This window comes from Chiloscyllium punctatum, chromosome 7 (assembly GCF_047496795.1).
Source record: "Chiloscyllium punctatum isolate Juve2018m chromosome 7, sChiPun1.3, whole genome shotgun sequence".
Classification (NCBI taxonomy): Eukaryota; Metazoa; Chordata; class Chondrichthyes; order Orectolobiformes; family Hemiscylliidae; genus Chiloscyllium; species Chiloscyllium punctatum.
In genome coordinates, this window is record NC_092745.1 from 91,859,793 (window position 1) to 91,877,534 (window position 17,742).

Sequence of the window (17,742 nt, forward strand, 5' to 3'; positions counted from 1 at the left end):
CTGTTTCTCAGAAAGTACTGGAGATGGGTAATTGAATATCTTTAAGGTTGAGCAAAGTAGTTTTTTTTTTCAGGCAATTAGAACCAAAGGTTACCTGGAGCACATGGGAATGTTGTAGTCTAAACACAAACGTATCAGCCATGATTTTATTGAATTATAGAGCAGACTTGAAGACTGACTTCTGCTGTTTAATTTTTATGTTCATTTGTACTGCTCCAGGAAGTACTGAATAAGGTTTCACGTAAGAGATGTGAATTTCCACAATGCAGTTAGTTTCAGCGATAATTTGCTTCTCTAATTGCTTGACATATTGAAGTTTGACTTGTGAGGATGTGCATGCTTATCATTGGTTAAGTGCTTGTACTGTTTTTTTTCTTTCCTCAAACCCTTCTAAGTTGCCTACACGTCAGAATAGTTGGATGGGATGTGATGGTTTTAATATTGTTGGGAACAGGTAAAAAGAATGTGTGAAAACTGATTTAGAGGAAAAAGGCATTTGGGCACGAGCTTGACGGCAGTTCAGAACAACTGTTTCTGTCAATCAATCAATGACCAATCAATGTTTTTTTTCCTCTCTTCAGATATTTATATTCTCTAATCCCACCTGAGTTTTTTAAAAAAAGCATTGAAGATCTAAATTTCTCCTCTGAATTCATGTAAAATGCAAGTAATCTGCAAAGAAATACAAATCAGTGAAGATCTGTTCCATTTCTGTGTAAAATCAGCTGCTTAACGTTGTTTTAAAAACTGTAAAATCTCACCAGGAGACTTATGCTGAAGTCATCATGGTTCATTTTTTTGGTGCTTATTCTGAGCACTTGATAAGGATAGATTGCAAATGGTTAAATCATTCACAGATGATTGTGTGGATCCATTTAATCTGATCAAGATAACTGTTAATCAGAAATGATCAGTGCTTCTTTATACCAATTAACGTACACTTGAAAGTATTGTTTACCAATCCTTCATTTGTTAAATCTATTGTTTTAGCTGAACTTTCACAACAGCAAATTAATAATAGAGCACCATTGAGAGAAACGGTAATGTCAGTGAGGAATGGTGTACAAAAGCTTCTTCCAGTCTCATACAGTACATGTGACAGACCTTAAATTTTTTTAAAATCATCTTTCGGGTTTGCTGGAAGTGTCTTAGAAGTCAGATAGCTCATTTGTGTTCAATTATGAAATACTGCCTTAAAGTGAAATTGAGTACCCTAATATTGCTGTCAGGAAATTGTATCTATAGCAATAAACTACACAGAATTCGCATTTGTATTGCCTATTTTACTCATTAGCTAACCCTTGTGAGAAATAGAAAATTTTATAACAATGTAGCAAAGGACACTCATTTGAGGCAGGGATTTTCCAACAATGTTCCATTACCTGTCCTGGTTTCCATCAACGTTCCCTTTCTACATTGAACAAAAAAACCCTTTGGTTTACTGATGACTGCCTCTCTTTCTTTCTTTTATTCCCATAACAGGTGTGCTTAATGAAAAGACCGTGGGTATCTTCCGCAGGAATGATCTGCTGCGCTTGAAACGTGCTTGTATTCGAAATGCTAAACTATCAGCAGTTGCATTCAGGAAAGCATTCTGTCATCACAAGCTTATTGATCTGGATGCTTCTGGTGTAAATGCAGACATCACGATAACTGACATTGTAAATGCACTGGTTACAAACAAATGGAATCAACAGTACCTGCAGTGTCTTATGTTGAATTCGTTAACACTGTCTCTGGAAGACCCGTATGAGCGATGCTTCAGCCAGTTAACTGGCCTGCGTGTTTTAAGTGTGACCAACGTTCTCTTCTATAATGAGGATCTTGGAGATGTTGCCTCTCTTCCAAGGTTAGAAAGTTTAGACATTTCAAATACTTCTGTTACAGACATCACATCACTTCTGACCTGTAAAGATAGGCTAAAATCCTTGACCATGCACCACCTGAAATGTCTGAAGATGACAACTACACAGATTTTGGAAATTATTAAGGAACTGGCACTGCTGCAACATCTAGACATTTCTGATGATAAGCAGTTTACCTCTGACATTGCACTTCGTTTGCTAGAACTGCCTGGCATACTACCTAATCTCCGATCCTTGGATATTTCTGGCAGGAAGCACATCACCGATAAAGCTGTTCAGGCATTTGTCCAGCATCGGCCTACAATGCAATTCATGGGCTTACTGGCAACTGATGCTGGATATTCTGACTTTCTTTCTGGAGAAGGGAGCTTAAAGGTTGGTTTTCCTTAATTTTTTCATTAGTAAGGACTTTGTCTCCTCGCTTGGTTCTGGTGGTTAAACTGTGATTTACAAGGTTTATTAATTCAAATGTTTTTGCAGAATATTTTGAAAAAATCTTTGGAGTATCCATTGAAGTTGAGAGGAATGTAAGGTGATCTTATTAAAACAAAAAGTTCCTAAGGCAACTTTTCCTGTTTGGATTCTGAAATAATGTTTTCTCCTTGTGAGGAAGTGTAGAACCAGAGGACATAGTTTATAAATCTGTGAGGGAGAGAAACAAGTTTTTTTTTCAATGACCAGTAGTTGGGGTATGGAATGCACTATCTGGAAAAGTGGTGGAAGCAGGTTCAGTTCAGTCATTCAATCAAGAAGGCTTTGAATGATTTGGATAGTGCAGGAATATGGGGAAAGGCAGGAGATTAGAACCAGTATGCAGGCATGATGAGCTGAATGGCTTCTTTCTGCACTGTTGCAATTTTGTGGTGCAAAGAAGAGCAAAGTTTGCAGTGATGTATTTAGGTGATTGACCTTCCATGTCTACATATTTAACATCCGCTGACTGCACATCCGTAACCTTTTATAGAATATGGAACATTACAGTGCATTACAGGCCCTTTGTCCCTTGATTTTGCAGCAACCTGTGAAACCAATCTGAAGCCCATCCAATCTAAACTATTCGATTTTTATCGATTTATGTTTATCCAAAGACCATTTAAATGCCTTTTGGCGAGTCTACTACTGTTACAGGCAGGGCATTACACACCCCTACTACTGAGTAAAGAAACTACCTCTGACATTTGTCCTATATCTATCGCCCCTCAATTTAAAGCTATGTCCCCTTGTGCTGGCCATCGCCATCTGCGTAAAAAGGCTCTCACTGTCAATGAAGCCACCTCTCCACCTTCTTCTCTCTAACAAAAACAGCCTCAAGTCCCTCAGCTTTTGTTTGAAGATCTTTCCTCCATATCGAGCAACATCCTAGTAAATCTCCTCTGAACCCTTTCCAAAGCTACCACATCCTTCCTATAATGTGGTGACCAGAACCGGACGCAATACTCCAAGTGTGGCAGCACCAGAGTTTCGTACAGTTGTAACATGACCTCATGGCTCCAAAACTCAATCTTGCTACCAATAAAAGTCAAAACAGCATATGCCTTCTTAACCCTATCTACCTGTGTGGCAACTTTCATGGACACTGAGACCTCTCTGACCGTTTACACTATGAAGAATCTTACTATTAGCGCTATACTCTTTATTCCTGTTGCTCCTTCCAAAGTAAATCACCTCACACTTTTCTGCATTAAACTCCATTTGTCACCTCTCAGCCCAGCTCTGTAGCTTATCTATGACCCTCAGTAAAGTGCAATATCCTTCGGCACTATTCACAACTCCACCTTCGTGTCATCGACAAATTTACTAACCCATCCTTCTACACCCTCATCCAGGTTATTTATAAAAATGCCAAACAGCAATGGACCCAAAACAGATCCTTGCAGTATACCACTAGTAACTGAACTCCAGGATGCACATCTCCCATCAATCACCACACTCTCTCTTCTTTCAGCTAGCCAATTTCTGATCCAAACCGTCAAATCACCCTTAATCCCGTGCCTCCCTGTTTTGTGCAATAGCCTGCCATGAGGAACCTTATCAAATGCCTTCCTGAAATCCATGTACACCACACCACCCTCATCCACCTGTTTGGTCATCTTCTCAAAGAATTCAATAAGGTTGTGAGGGATGACCTTCCCTTCACAAAACAGTGACTATCCCTAATCAACTTATTCCTTTCTAGATGATAAGTCCTATTTCTTGTAACCTTTTCCAACACTTTACTCACAACCGAAGTAAGGCTCACTGGCCTATAATTACCAGGGTTGTCTCTACTCCCCTTCTTGAACAAGGGGACAACATTTGCTATCCTCTAGTCTTCTGGCACTCTTCCTGTGGGCAATGACAACATAAATATCAAAGCCAAAGGCTCTACAATCTCCTCCCTAGCTTTCCAGAGAATCCTAGGATAAATCCCATCCAGCCTAGGGGATTTATCTATTTTCACACTTTCCAGAATTGCTAACACCTCCTCTTCGTGAACTTTCACTCCATCTAGTCTAATAGCCGGTATCTCCGTATTGTCCTTGACAATAGCACGTTTCCTATCTCCTCTGACTCCACACACAACTTCCCACTACTGTCCTTGATTGGCTCTAATCTTACACTCGTAATTCTTTTATTCCTAATTTATACCTACATAAAGCTTTATGTTTTTCCTTGATTCTGCCTGTCAATGATTTCTCATGTCCCCTCCTGGCTTCTCTCTGCCCTCTCTTTAGGTCTTTCTTGGCTAACTTTTAACTCTCAAGTGTTCTAACATAGCCTTATTCTTCTTGAAGATTCAACTTCCTCAGTAAACCACAGCTCCTGTGCTCAACAACTTCTTCCCTGCCTGACTGGTACTATTTAACAGGGATATGCAGCAGCTGTTCCTTGAATATGCTCCACATTTCAATTGTGCCCATCCCCTGCAGTTTCTTTCCCCATCCTATGCATCCTAAATCTTACCTAATTGCATCATAATTACCTTCTCCCCCAGCTCTTACCATGCGGTATATACCTATCCCTCTCCATCACTAAAGTAGACATAACTGAATTGTGGTCACTATGACTAAAGTGCTCACCTACCTCCAAATCTAACACCTGGGTTCACACCCAGTTCCAAATCTGATGTGGCCTAGCCCCTTTGTTGGCCTGTTTACATATTGTCAGGAAACCCTCCTGCACACATTGGACAAAAACTGACCCATCTAAAGGACTTTAACTATAGTACTTTTGGTCGATATTTGGAAAATTAAAGTCCCTCATAACAACTACCCTGTTACACTCGCTCCTATCCAGAATCATCTTTGCTATCCTTTCCTCTACATCTCTGGAACTGTTCGGAGGCCAACAGGGTGACCTCCTTTCCTGTTTCTAACCTGAGCAATATTACTTCAGTAAATTTGTCCTCAAACATCCTTTCTGCCACGTAATACTGTCATTGACTAACAATGCCACACCTACCCCTCTTTTAACACCTTCCTTGTTCTTACTGAAGCATCTAAATCCCAGAACCTGCAACTACCATTCCTGTACCTGTTCTGTCTCTGTCTTCGAAATGTCCATAACGTCAATGCTGCAAGTTCACCCACCTTATTCCGGATGCTCCTGGCATTGAAGTAGACACTCCAAACCACCTTCCAGCTTGCCTGTGCACTATTCTGACCTTTTTTTTTATAAACCATATTTCTGACCTCCATTACTCTCAACTTCCTCGACACTGGAGCTACAATTTAGGATCCCAACCCCCTGCTGAGTTAATTTAAACCCTCCCAAAGGGCATTAGCAAATCCCCCGGATCTTGGTACCACTGTGGTTCAACTGTAGACCATCCTGCTTGTAGAGGTCCCACCTACCCCAGAATGAGCACCAATTATCCAGGTATTCAAAATCCTCCCTCCTGCACCGTCTTTGTAGCCACGTGTTCAACTCTTTTCTCTCCTTATTCCTTGCCTTGCTAGCACATGGCATGGGTAACAAACCAGAAATAACAACTGTTTGTTCTAGCTCTAAGCTTCCACCCTAGCTCCCTTAATGTCTGCCTTAAATCCCTATCCCTTTTCCTACCTATGTCATTTGTGCTTATGTGGATCAGGACTAGGGGCTGTCCCCTTTCCCACTTAAGGATCCTGAAATCACGATCCGAGACATCACAAATCCTGGCACCTGCGATGCAAACACCAACCATGAGTCTTATCGCATTTCCCCCTAACTATGGAGTCCCCAATCACTAATGCTCTGCTCCTCTTATTGCCCCTGCCCCCTTCCCTTCTGAGCAACAGGGACCAACTCTGCCAGAGACCTGAACCCCATGACTTACTCCTGCTAAGTCCCTCCCCCCACCCCAACAGTATCCAAAACAGTATTCTTGTGGTTGAGGGGAACAGCCAAAGAGGATCCCTGCACTGCCTGCCAGTTCTCCTTCCATCCCCTGTCATCCACCTGCCTTTTTTTTGTACTGAGGTGAGACAACCTCCCTGTAACTTTTCTCAGTAACCCCTTCCATCCCTGAACAATCCAAAGTTCATCCAGCTCTCGCTGCAGTTCCCTAACATGGTTTTCGAGGAACTGAAGTTGGGTGCACTTCCGGTAGAGAAAGTCAGCAGGGACATTAGGGGTGACACTTACCTCCCACATTCTGCTGGACGAACATCCAACTGCCCTAATTGCCATTCCCACTATTCTATAATTCCCAAAGAGACAACTGAAAAATAAAATAAGCTAGTCACTTTACCAATCCAGTGCACAGAAGCTTTTTTTGGGTTAGTGGAGGAGGATGGGTAGGTAACACTACCTTTTTAGTAGTGTTTCTGGTAAAGCAACCACTCAAATATATTACTTTACCTACCAAGCAGCCCTCTGGTCCTCACTCCTGCTGTAAAAATGGAGGCCCCGACGCTTGAGGTATGCTTTTAAGCAATTATTTACCCAGCAGCCCTCTGGTCCTCACTCCTGCTGTAAAAATACTATGTTCCCTATCAGTTGGTTTCTTAGCATTGGTAAGTGCTAATGGTGATTTTTCACATTCTCTTCCTAAAGGCAGGTTTGAACACAGGGAGGCAGGTCTCTAGTCCACCACAGCTGAAACTGGAATCAAAACCTGTTGCCAGCAATGTGATCTATTTCAGCCACCTATGCTCAAGGAAGATTTAATTGTTGTGGTAACATAACACTTTTTTTTGTTTAAAGTTTTTTTGCTGGAACAAAAGTAAAGGATCCGATTTCATTCCACCATATGACTCACCTGCTCATACCATTTGCCAATGGCATGTGTTGAAGGGTTTAAAAGCTGATCCTTAACCTGCTTGGCCTTGTTATGAGAACATCTTCACTGGCCAATAAGCCCTGGAGGATGGTTTGAACCTGGAGCTTCTGGCTCAGAGGCAGGGATGCGGTTGGTTCTCTGATATTGCAGCAATGTGATTTCCCTGAGATTTGAAGTCACTCCAAGCTTTTAGCAAGATATTCTGGCTCCAAAGTTCTCTCATTCTTGCTTCCTGCCTTCATGAAAATAAAGTAGTCTTGAGTGCTGAGGAATTGAACAATTTTCATTTTTAGAGGCTGCACTAAGCCCATGTTTTGAGTGGATTGATACATTGGTAAATATTCCAGTATAGTGTCTAAATGAAATCGTACTTTTAATGTGCTTTTGCTGCAAAGCATGGATTTTCCCCTATTATGTGTAATTTTATTTTTGCGGCCTTTTGAGTAAAATCATGTTAACAGTTCCATATGACTGAATTGTGTGATGCTAGGAATGTAGGCCATGGACTCCACAGGCTGGTACATCGTGTTAAAAGCGTATTCCTTCAGTTGTTTGAGTACAGCAATATTGCAATCAGTCCATTCTTGCAAACCTCTCAAACGTGCCCAGATGTGATTTCATAACTAGGTCACATTGCTCCACACACTCAGGATTATGTAGCATTATGCTGACATTCAGTTTAAAATTCAGGGTTTCTGGTTGGTGCATTTGTGTACTGAAAGCTACATAACCTTTTTATATTAATTTATGCTCGTTACAGACAAAACATACACACATATGCTGTGTCTAAAGCAAAAAGATGACAACCATTCTTTGGTTAATTTCTTGGGGCAATGCATTAACCAATCCGAATTACCTGGTTTTGTTTAAAATTTAAATAATTCTTGGCAGTTAAGTCAGCCATTAACTGGGTCATTCTCCGTTGGCAGTACCTTTTTTTAAAATCTGAGCCCAATTGCCAACTGATTAGCATTCTCCTCTCACATAGTATAAACATTATTTTCTCTTTGCCTTTGAATCTGAGTGAAAATGAAACACTTCATTTTTTAGAAATATTAAATTGTCAATATTTTTGTGGCTTCCCATCCAAGTCACACATTATTAATATTAAAATCATTGTATGTAAGTGGAAAAATGAACTTCTAATGTTTTCCTTAGTGTGTTTACTGGATATTTGGCATGCAAGCATATTCCAGTCCATATGGGCATTGCTAAATACTTAAGTGTATGCTTATTTATTATTCGCAGAAACAGTTGCTATTTATGTACTAGATAGTCTTTGCAATTAAGATGATTATTGGGATTTGAAGCTCCACTTGGGATCAAATAATACTTCATTGATAAAATAAATTCATTTTAACCTGTGTGTGGTCAGGAAGGAGGATAGAATTGGGCATAGATTTTGGATGACGACAACAGTACATTCAAGGGCTTAGACATGAAGATCCTTTTTTATAGGTTGATTTGGGGAGCAAAATAATATTCTTCAAAAAAATTCAGCAAAAGTATATTTTGTTAAAGCTTTTGTTTTAAATTAGATTTTTGAAAGTTAAGCTTTTATTAAAAGGGTGGTTCATGCGTTTGGACAGATGGCATAACAATGTTTAAAATCCATACTTTTGTGATTAAATTGACCAACCTTTTAAAGGTTGTAGTGAGTAGTGTAAATTTGACTTTAACTGATAAGTCTCAACTTTTGCTGTGTTAATGGGGAGCAGGTTTGAAAGGGAAAATCCTTACTTGTGCTCCTATTTCTTGTGTTTAAATCCTTTATCTTTCAGCATTCCCTTTTTGAAGTTTTTTTTCCATTCTATGCAGCTGTTATGCTAACCCTCTATTAATATGGAGAGAATGAGCTCCAGTATGATTGCTGTTACTGTAGAATTTAAGCATGGCTGGGGAAGAAAGAAAAGTTATTTCATAAATTTATTTTTGATCTTTTACAACTTTTTTTAATCCTTGTTATTATATGTGAAAGGTATCGGGAGAAGCAAATGAAGTACAGATTTCTGAAGCTCTTCGTCGATACAGTGAAAGAGCCTTTTTTGTAAGAGAAGCATTATTTCATCTTTTCAGCCTGACACACAGTATGGAAAAACCACAGCCGGAACTACTGAAGGTAAAGTTTATATTTAAATCAACTCTTGATTCTGAAATTTTTCCTGTAGATGAATGATACCTGTTTAAATGACCTGGAAGCCAATCATTAATTATCTTTGTACTTTTGCAATATAATTGAAAGATATTATATTGTGATGATTCCTCATCACTAAGAGTAATGATGCAGTTCACGTGACAAAAATGGTAGAAGTGGAAAGTTGCATTTCATATGTTTCTGAGAAAATTCTTGCATCTTCCTGTGGTTCAAAATCCATATTTACGAGCCATTGTTTTACCAATAGCAAAGTAAAATTCACTTCTACCAGATTTGTGGCAGTCATTTGCCATTGACTGTTTATATGTAGGTTTCCTTTGCTGGAAAATGCTTTACATTGTTAATGGGCCACATTTTTCAAGTGGAAAAATAAATCTCTACCATTAAAAGCAAAGTATAAAATTGGCGTTACTTAATGCCAGTCAGTATGATGGATTTCCTCCATGTTCACGTTAAACCAGCTTTCCAAGCCCTGATAATAAAAACAAGTTTTTAAGCATATGATTCTGGAATGCAGACAACACCAGAAAGGGTAATTTAAAAAAAAATTGATTGGCCAGCTGCTGACCATCTACGATCTTATTGGACAAGATATTTATTGCCATTACAGATGTCTATATATCCTCCTATGTAATCTACTGGTATCAGTTGAGTTTATAACCCCTCTGAACAACACTGTTGGAAATGAAATTTGGAAGGCAGGGTACTGTAAAAGTATTCCAAACAGGAAATTGCACATTGCTTTTGGTGGGGGTAGTGCAAGGAGAGTTTTTTTTTAAAAAAAATGTCATCCTGACCTTCCCATATTTAAAGAATTTGGTCATTGTTATAGCTTGTGATATATTTTGTTCTTATTTTCAGCTCGTGGTCATTGGAATGAAAAACCATTCCACAAACCTGCCAGTTCAGCTAGCTGCTAGCGCATGTGTATTCAATTTGACAAAACAGGATTTAGCAGGTGGAATGCCTGTGCGCCTTTTGACAGAAGTGACTCGTCTCTTACTGAAAGCCATGGAACACTTTCCCAACCATCAACAGGTAAGTGTTGGAGATGAAATATAACACAAGATAATTAATGGGCATCACTTCATATTTGCATGCCATTAGCTATTTCACATTTTGCCTTCTGTTAATTCAACCAGTCAAAGCAAATATTGCTTTAGCTTAACAACTGCTGAAAATGTGTTGCTGGAAAAGCGCAGCAGGTCAGGCAGCATCCAAGGAACAGGAGAATCGACGTTCCTGAAGAAGGGCTGATGCCCGAAACGTCGATTCTCCTGTTCCTTGGATGCTGCCTGACCTGCTGCGCTTTTCCAGCAACACATTTTCAGCTCTAGTCTCCAGCAGCTGCAGTCCTCACTTTCTCCTCGTTAGCTTAACAACTGACAAGTTAGGACTGCAGATTATTGACCACCAAATGTGTTTTGTTTTTAAAAAAAAGCAAAAGACTGTGCCTTCCACAAAATGTTGGCTTGTCCAACTTAATTGAGACATTGAATTTGCGAATATGGACTATACTTTCTGAATGGAATGTCAGTCAGGAAGAAGCCACTTAGGTGGTAACTGGGGAATGTCTTAAATTCATTCCTGGCTATGTCCTAGCTGATTTGCATTTAATCAGTCTAGTCATTTGACCAGTGTTGAAACAGAAAATTGTTTTGTTAATATTTGTGAAAATTGATTTTTTTTTTAGTTGCTGCAGTTTTACTATAGTTCTTTCCACAAAACCGTACTCTTTGTCGAAAGAAAGCGTTTACTTTTTAGGTCAGTGACTTTTCATAACTGGTCAGGAGTCTTCATGAAAGATAGTCGACAGATATTGGTGAACCAGCTGAATATTTCCAGAATCCTCTTCCTTTTAGTTTGATTTGTAGCACCACAATATTATACACCTGTTTTAGACCATACTCTTGTGAATTGAAGAACAAATGTTAGCATTAATTTATTGTCTTTCTGCTCTTCAATTATCAGTAGCAAGACTGGATCTTGCTTTTTATTTCCTCCCTTTAGTTGTTTCAAACTTTTTGTTTTGTGAAGGATTACTGCCGCATAGTCTAATGGCTATCTTGCTATTTGCTCACTAAGTACCTGCCTTGCCTCTATGGTGTCCATCATGTCATTTCTCTCCTCCTGTTATCACATGCCATTTCAGCAGCACTCACCTGATATCTATCTGCATCCCTTTTTCTTGAGCCATCTTTGACAGACCACTGTGCATATGGGCAAGTGTTGGCAGCATCATGACACAACAACCAAAAAGTCACGAGACTGACATTTCCTTGCATGTACAACCCTATTTTCTCACCCTAATTGACATTTAACCACCACACCCCAGACTTTATCTGCTTATAGCTATATCCTGTCTTAACACCCTCAGAATGACTCTGCACTCTATCTAGACTGTGTTGCAGTGACTGAGAAGCTGCAGTACAAGATGGCCTGCCAGTCCTGCAGCCCTCTGATCCCATTCCAACAACTGGCAAAACTTTCTCACACTGACTCAAGACATATGAAGCTTGTGTCAGTACTGCACCTTGATTATCGCAGGAAGTGGAGTTGGGTCCAAGAAACACTTTATCCTCTGCAGTGGCCTGATGCTGCTACTGAGCTTCTCCTGACTGTTTGCCATGGTCCTCCTGCATCATCTTAGGTAACCAGTCACACTGACCAAAATGCACCCAATAACAAAGTACAGGACTTTTCGTGCAAATGACCTACAATAGAAATGTCATGCCAATTGATCAAGTCTGGAATGTGCCTTTAGAGATTGACAGTCTAAGCTGGAGAGGGAAAAACATCGCTCCATTGAGTATTGGAGACATTCCAAGTTGTATCCTGTCATTTTCATCATATTATGCATCTTAGCCAGACAGTGTCTCCCCTTTCAGTTCTTCAGGGCACAAATGTATTCTGGCTTACTTGCGTTTGAAAGACATTTACAAATCATCTTGCATTTTGGCAAGCACAATACTCCACTAATCAGAATTTTCATATAAACTATATACATTCAGGAAATGCACTCTTGCAGGATCAGATTATAATACCAAACCAATGCTGCCTTCATAGTAAAGTGTCATCAAAGAGACTACCTAGCTGGAGAGACCAAAAAGGAAAATATCTGTACACTGTTCTGAGATCACAGAATTATAGAATCCCTACAATGAAGAAAGAGGCCAGAGGCCTTTCAACCTTTTTGAGTCTGTATAAAACCTCTAAAGCGCATCCTACCCAAACTTCACCTAGCCTGGACACTATGGGGCAATTTAGCTTGGCCAATCCATATAACCTGCTATTTCACCATTACTGCCCTCTGACTTTGCAGAATTTATTTCAAATGTCTATTATTGGCAAAGGATTTTTATTGTTAAATGTCTGACCAAGTTTTAACTTCATTGACTGCAAAGTATGTTCACAAGATAAATTTGAAATACATTCTTGTTTTAGCTTCAGAAGAATTGTCTGTTGTCCCTTTGCAGTGACCGTATCCTCCAAGATGTCCCATTTAACAGGTGAGTAATCTTGTCAATGATATTTTACCTTTTTCGATTGTGCAAAAAAGGCATTGCCCTAACCTTTATTTATTAATTTTAATAGCAGGTTATTAAATCAGTTTGATTTTTGTTTTGCCTAGTTTAATTGTATATCAAGATCCAAATTTGTAGTTCTACTTCCTTTTACAGTAACCATTCAGCCTTTTTAAAATTCACTTGTGGGATATGAGCATTGTTGGCTAGCATTCATTGCAAGTAATTAAGTTGTCCTTGAGAAGGTATTGGTTGGCTGCCTTCTTGAATAGCTGCGGTTGCTACACAATATACCTAACAAGGGAATTCCCAGATTCTGACCTTGTGATAGTGAAGGAATGGTGACTGTATTTCCAAGGCAGGATAGTCAGGACTTTGGGAGGGGTGGAATTTGCAGGTGGTGGTGTTCCCATGTATTGGTTGCCATTGCCATTCTAGATGGATGTGGTCATGTGTTTGGAATATGCTGTTTAAGGACTTTTGGGCAAATTTCTGCAGTGCATCTTGTAGATCATACAAACTGTTGTCTCGAGGAATTAAGGGCTACGGGGAGAATGCGGGTAAGCGGAGTTGAAATGCCTATCAGCCATGATTGAATGGAGGAGTGGACTCAATGGGCCGAATGGCCTTACTTCCACTCATATATGTCTTATGGTCTTATGCTGCTAAGTGTCAGTAATGGAGGGAGTGGATATTTGTGGCTGTGGTGTCAATCAAGCAGGTTACTTTGTCCTGGTTGGTGTCAGGCTTCTTTTGAATGTTGTTGGAGCTGCACCCACCCAGGCAAAAGGGGGGAAAGGGTGGAGGGCGGGGTGGGGGGGGGGGATGTATTCCATCATACTGCTGACTTGTGCCTCCTAGAACATAGGCTAGGAATAAAGTGAGTAATTCACCCTCTGACTCCCAAAGCCTATGACCTGTTTTTGTTGCCGCTGTATTTAGATTGAGTCCAGTTGAGATTTTTGCTCAATAAGTTGCTCATAGGGAAATTGATGATTTGTGCCCTCTGATTCTCTCTGCTTCCACCAATTAAATGATTTCCCATTACCTTTTCTGTCCAGACTCCTCATGATTTTGACTAACTATCAAATTGCTCCTCAATCATCCCTTCTCCAAGGAGAACAATCCAAAATTTTTCCATGTAATTGAAGTTTCTCAACCATGGAATAACTCATGATTTTTCTGCACATTCTTAATACCTCCACGATGACAGAAGGTTAGGCAGCATTGTAGCCAGTGTATATGATAGCATATTTGGGGAAGGGATATTGACAGATTAAGTGAATGGGCAAAACTGCAGTAATGGAGTTAAGTATAAGCAAGTGTGCAGTTATTCATTTTGGACTGAAAATGATAGATCATGGTAGTTTCTGGGTGCTATAAAGTGGATGTCGGAAGAGACTTGAGGATTCAGGTATGTAAATCTCTAAAATGTCACAAACAGGTGTGGAAATGAAACAAGAAAACTAATGGAATGCTAGATTTATATCTGGAGTACAATAATGCAGAAATTAAGCTGCAGCTGTATAAATGCTGGTTAAACCCCACTTGGAGTACAGTGAGCAGATCTGGGCACTGCACCTTAGGAAGGATATATTAGCCTTGGAGTGAGTACAACTTAGGTTTACAAGATTGATACCTAGACTTCAGGGGTTAAGTTATAAGAGATTATACAAATTTCTCCAGAATTTAGAAAGTTGAGGAGTGATCTGATCACAGTCTTCAAGATATTAACAGAAAAAGACAGGGTTGATAAAAATAAACTATTTCCATGGTTGGGGATTCTAGAACTAGGGGGCATAATCTGAGACATCACAACAAGACTGTTCAGGAGAGATGTTAGGAAGCATTTCTGCACACCAGGTAGTGGACATTTGAAGTTCTCTTCTACTAACGGCAGTAGATACTGGATCAGTTTTTGACTTTAAACCTGAGATAGATATTGCTTTTTGCTTAACAAAATTTAAGGGATATAGACCAAAGGGAGTTGGGCCACTGACCAGTCATGATCTTATTGAATAGTGGAACAGGTTTGAGGGGCTGAATGACTTATTGCTTTCCATATGTTCCACATTCTTCCTCAAATGTGGTGCACAGAACTGAAGGCATTATTTGAGTGGAGGTTGACTGAGAATTCTGTACAGATTATTGTGACTTTCTTCAATCTATTTATGTTGCAAAGCATTCTTCTGTCATACTGTCAAAATCAAAAATCATAGTGTCTATATACATAGCAGAAGTAAAGCACTCTTAAGATTTGAGTGCTGAGTATATTATTGTTGAGAGTTATGTACAATTCACATCTACAAGATAAGGAGGGAAAAATGACAAAATTAATAACTACTTGGGGTGAGAGACCATAACATAATAAATAGGAGCCAGAGTAGGCCATTCGATCCTTTAAGCATGTCCTGCTATTCACTGTGATCATGGCTCATCTGATTGTGCTCTTGACTACGTTCCTGTTTGACCTCCACAATCCTAAACTCTTAACTTGCTGATTAAAAGCTCTGTCTAACTTGGGTCATTAAATATATTCAGTTGCTGCTGCTCTTTGAAGAAAGTTCAAATCTGAAGAAATTCTTATGTTCCACACTCATTGTGAATGAGACGCTCCTTATTTTGAAAATGCCCCACAATTCTAGATGCAACCAGTGGGCTGAATGGCCTTCCTTCCACTCCTATGTCTTATGGTCCTATGATAGGGAAGACGCTAGAGAATATTTTCCAGCATTCTTCTAAACTATAGATTTGCACTTTTCTTCACACAACAGCCGCTTCATCCGTGGAATCTTCTTTTGAAATGCCTCCAATGCAAATATATCCCATTTTATGAACTACTACAAGGGCAATTTCACCAATTTCCTGTAGTAACATCTCTCCCTCAATTATAATTCTTCTGCTTATTATAAATGTTAAAATTCTGTTTGCTTTTCCAAACTAATTGCTGGACCTGCATGTTAACCTCTTATCGTTCAAGTACAAGGACGCCCAAGACCCCGGCAATTGCTCTTTACAGGAGTAGAAAAATAGAATATTACTTAATAAAGTGGACAAGCTCATATTTTCCAACACTGAACTACATTTAACAGTTTATTTTTGCTCACTTTTTTTTTAAACATCCATATTTCTTTGCAGACCCTTGTGGTCCTATTTTCATCAGTAAAGTCATGGTTCACATTATAGTAAAATGTGTTCAGAAATTTTAGTCCAGGGGTGCAGAGTCAGTTGGGCTTATCAATCCATAGAAGGTGGAGTCATGGAGGTGGACAAGTGCCTTGATGGGCCTTCTAACAATTTGCCTCAGTTCTTTTGGGAATTTATCTCAATTGTTTACAAGCTGTTGTGTTCTCAAACACTCATCCCTCACATCTTCCATACTCCAATGCCTCATACCCTTCCTTGTTGCCTTTATAGTCCCATGGCCAGTATCCACCATGGACAGATCGTGAGCCATTTAGTGACTTTGTAAAAAAAAAATTGAGACCGCTTACTACAGCTTTCACCCATACACCATACATCTGTGTAAACCAGTCAGTTTTTAAATTCACTGGTTAATCTCTCATAAATGCGATCTGAACAGAAGAAGTTTATTTTAAGATAGTTAATCCTTCAATAGCCTCTTTAAATTGACAATCTGTGAACTCTGTATTCCTGTTCTTAAGATTATTGGTTTAAAACTCAGCCAAACATTCATGACAATCACTGTTGAAACTGCATGAATAATGCTAATGCTTTATCTTTTTTACCTTACATGAGATGACCTAACAATCAAAGCAATCCAAAAGTGCAGCTGCAGGCCTTTCATTTTTGGTCTTCATATCATAGCAATTAAACAGATGTATATCGTACTTTGAGAGCATTTATGTTTGCTGAGGCCAAAATAGGGGTATGTTTGAACTATGTACTAAGTTAAATAGCCCTGCTGAGGTAAAGATTTCCCTCCACTGGTGGGAAAATGCAAAGTACCATCTTTTGAAAAAAGGGATAGAATTTCTGCATCCAGTGTCCTTGTGCCTTTTTTTAAACTGAGAAAATCCAACTCTTAACTACTTTTCTGAACTGCCTTTTTCTATTAGGCTTGTGTATTGCAGCCAAATTGGTAGCTATCATTCAAGTTGTTAATATAGATTATAAATAGTTGAGGTCCCAGCACTCCTTGTGGCACCCCATTAAAATAACTCCACAGAGGCCAGTATTCCATCACTGTTCTCCTTTAGCTTACTATCGACACTGATCCAGCTCCCTAAGAGCCAGGTCTGAATGAACAGGATGTCTAACTTTTTCTTTCTTTTTTTTTTTCTAGACACTCCTGTTTTTATCTATCAGCCAGGAAATGCTGGCATGATTGGGGTGTGACAACACCAACGTGAACCCTCTGTTAATTAAACCAAACACCCAGAAAAACTCACCTTGCCTTGTTATCTTTTAAAATATGAATGACTGAGAACACTCAGATTCCACCAGTTAAAGAAAATAATGTCAATTTATTTTTTAACTCCAAAAATGTACATTAAACAACTATTCATAATTTTAAGCCCCCTTGCTCTTAAATGCTTTTTCTGTCTCCAACTCTAACAACATGCTGTTCCAGTTAGACACTTATTAAAATTACATCAACTATAATTTCAAACATTCACCGCTACTGTCATCTTCTGTGTTTTTCTTCTGGCTGAGGATCTCCCTGGGTCATCGTCTTTCTTACTGTGAGTATGTTATATATGAAAAGCTACCTTTTTGATTTGTGTTTCCTAATTTCTTGGAGAGGAGGATGTCTGGCATCCATGCATTTCTGTGTCAATGGCAGTTCTGTTTCTCCAAGTTTCAAAATGTCTGCATTTTTACACCTCCAAGATTGGATCATCTCACTGTTTCGATGTTGGAAAAACAATAAATTCAAAAGCAACTGGGTTTTAGTTTCCTGGGGCATAATTTTTCAACTGATTAGTCAAATTC

The 17,742-nt window shown here is 39.2% G+C and overlaps 1 protein-coding gene across 4 annotated transcripts in view; it reads left to right on the forward strand.

The window, feature by feature from the left end:
* The window catches only part of zyg11 (zyg-11 family member, cell cycle regulator), a 62,997-nt gene that overhangs the window by 8,658 nt on the left and 36,597 nt on the right, over window positions 1–17,742 (forward strand). For all 4 annotated transcript variants that reach the window (XM_072574321.1, XM_072574323.1, XM_072574320.1 and 1 more), the window contains 4 exons: window positions 1,483–2,240; window positions 9,086–9,226; window positions 10,124–10,300; window positions 12,707–12,771. In XM_072574321.1, the coding sequence (XP_072430422.1) occupies window positions 1,483–2,240; window positions 9,086–9,226; window positions 10,124–10,300; window positions 12,707–12,771 (1,141 nt within the window). The remainder of the gene's footprint in view (window positions 1–1,482; window positions 2,241–9,085; window positions 9,227–10,123; window positions 10,301–12,706; window positions 12,772–17,742) is intronic.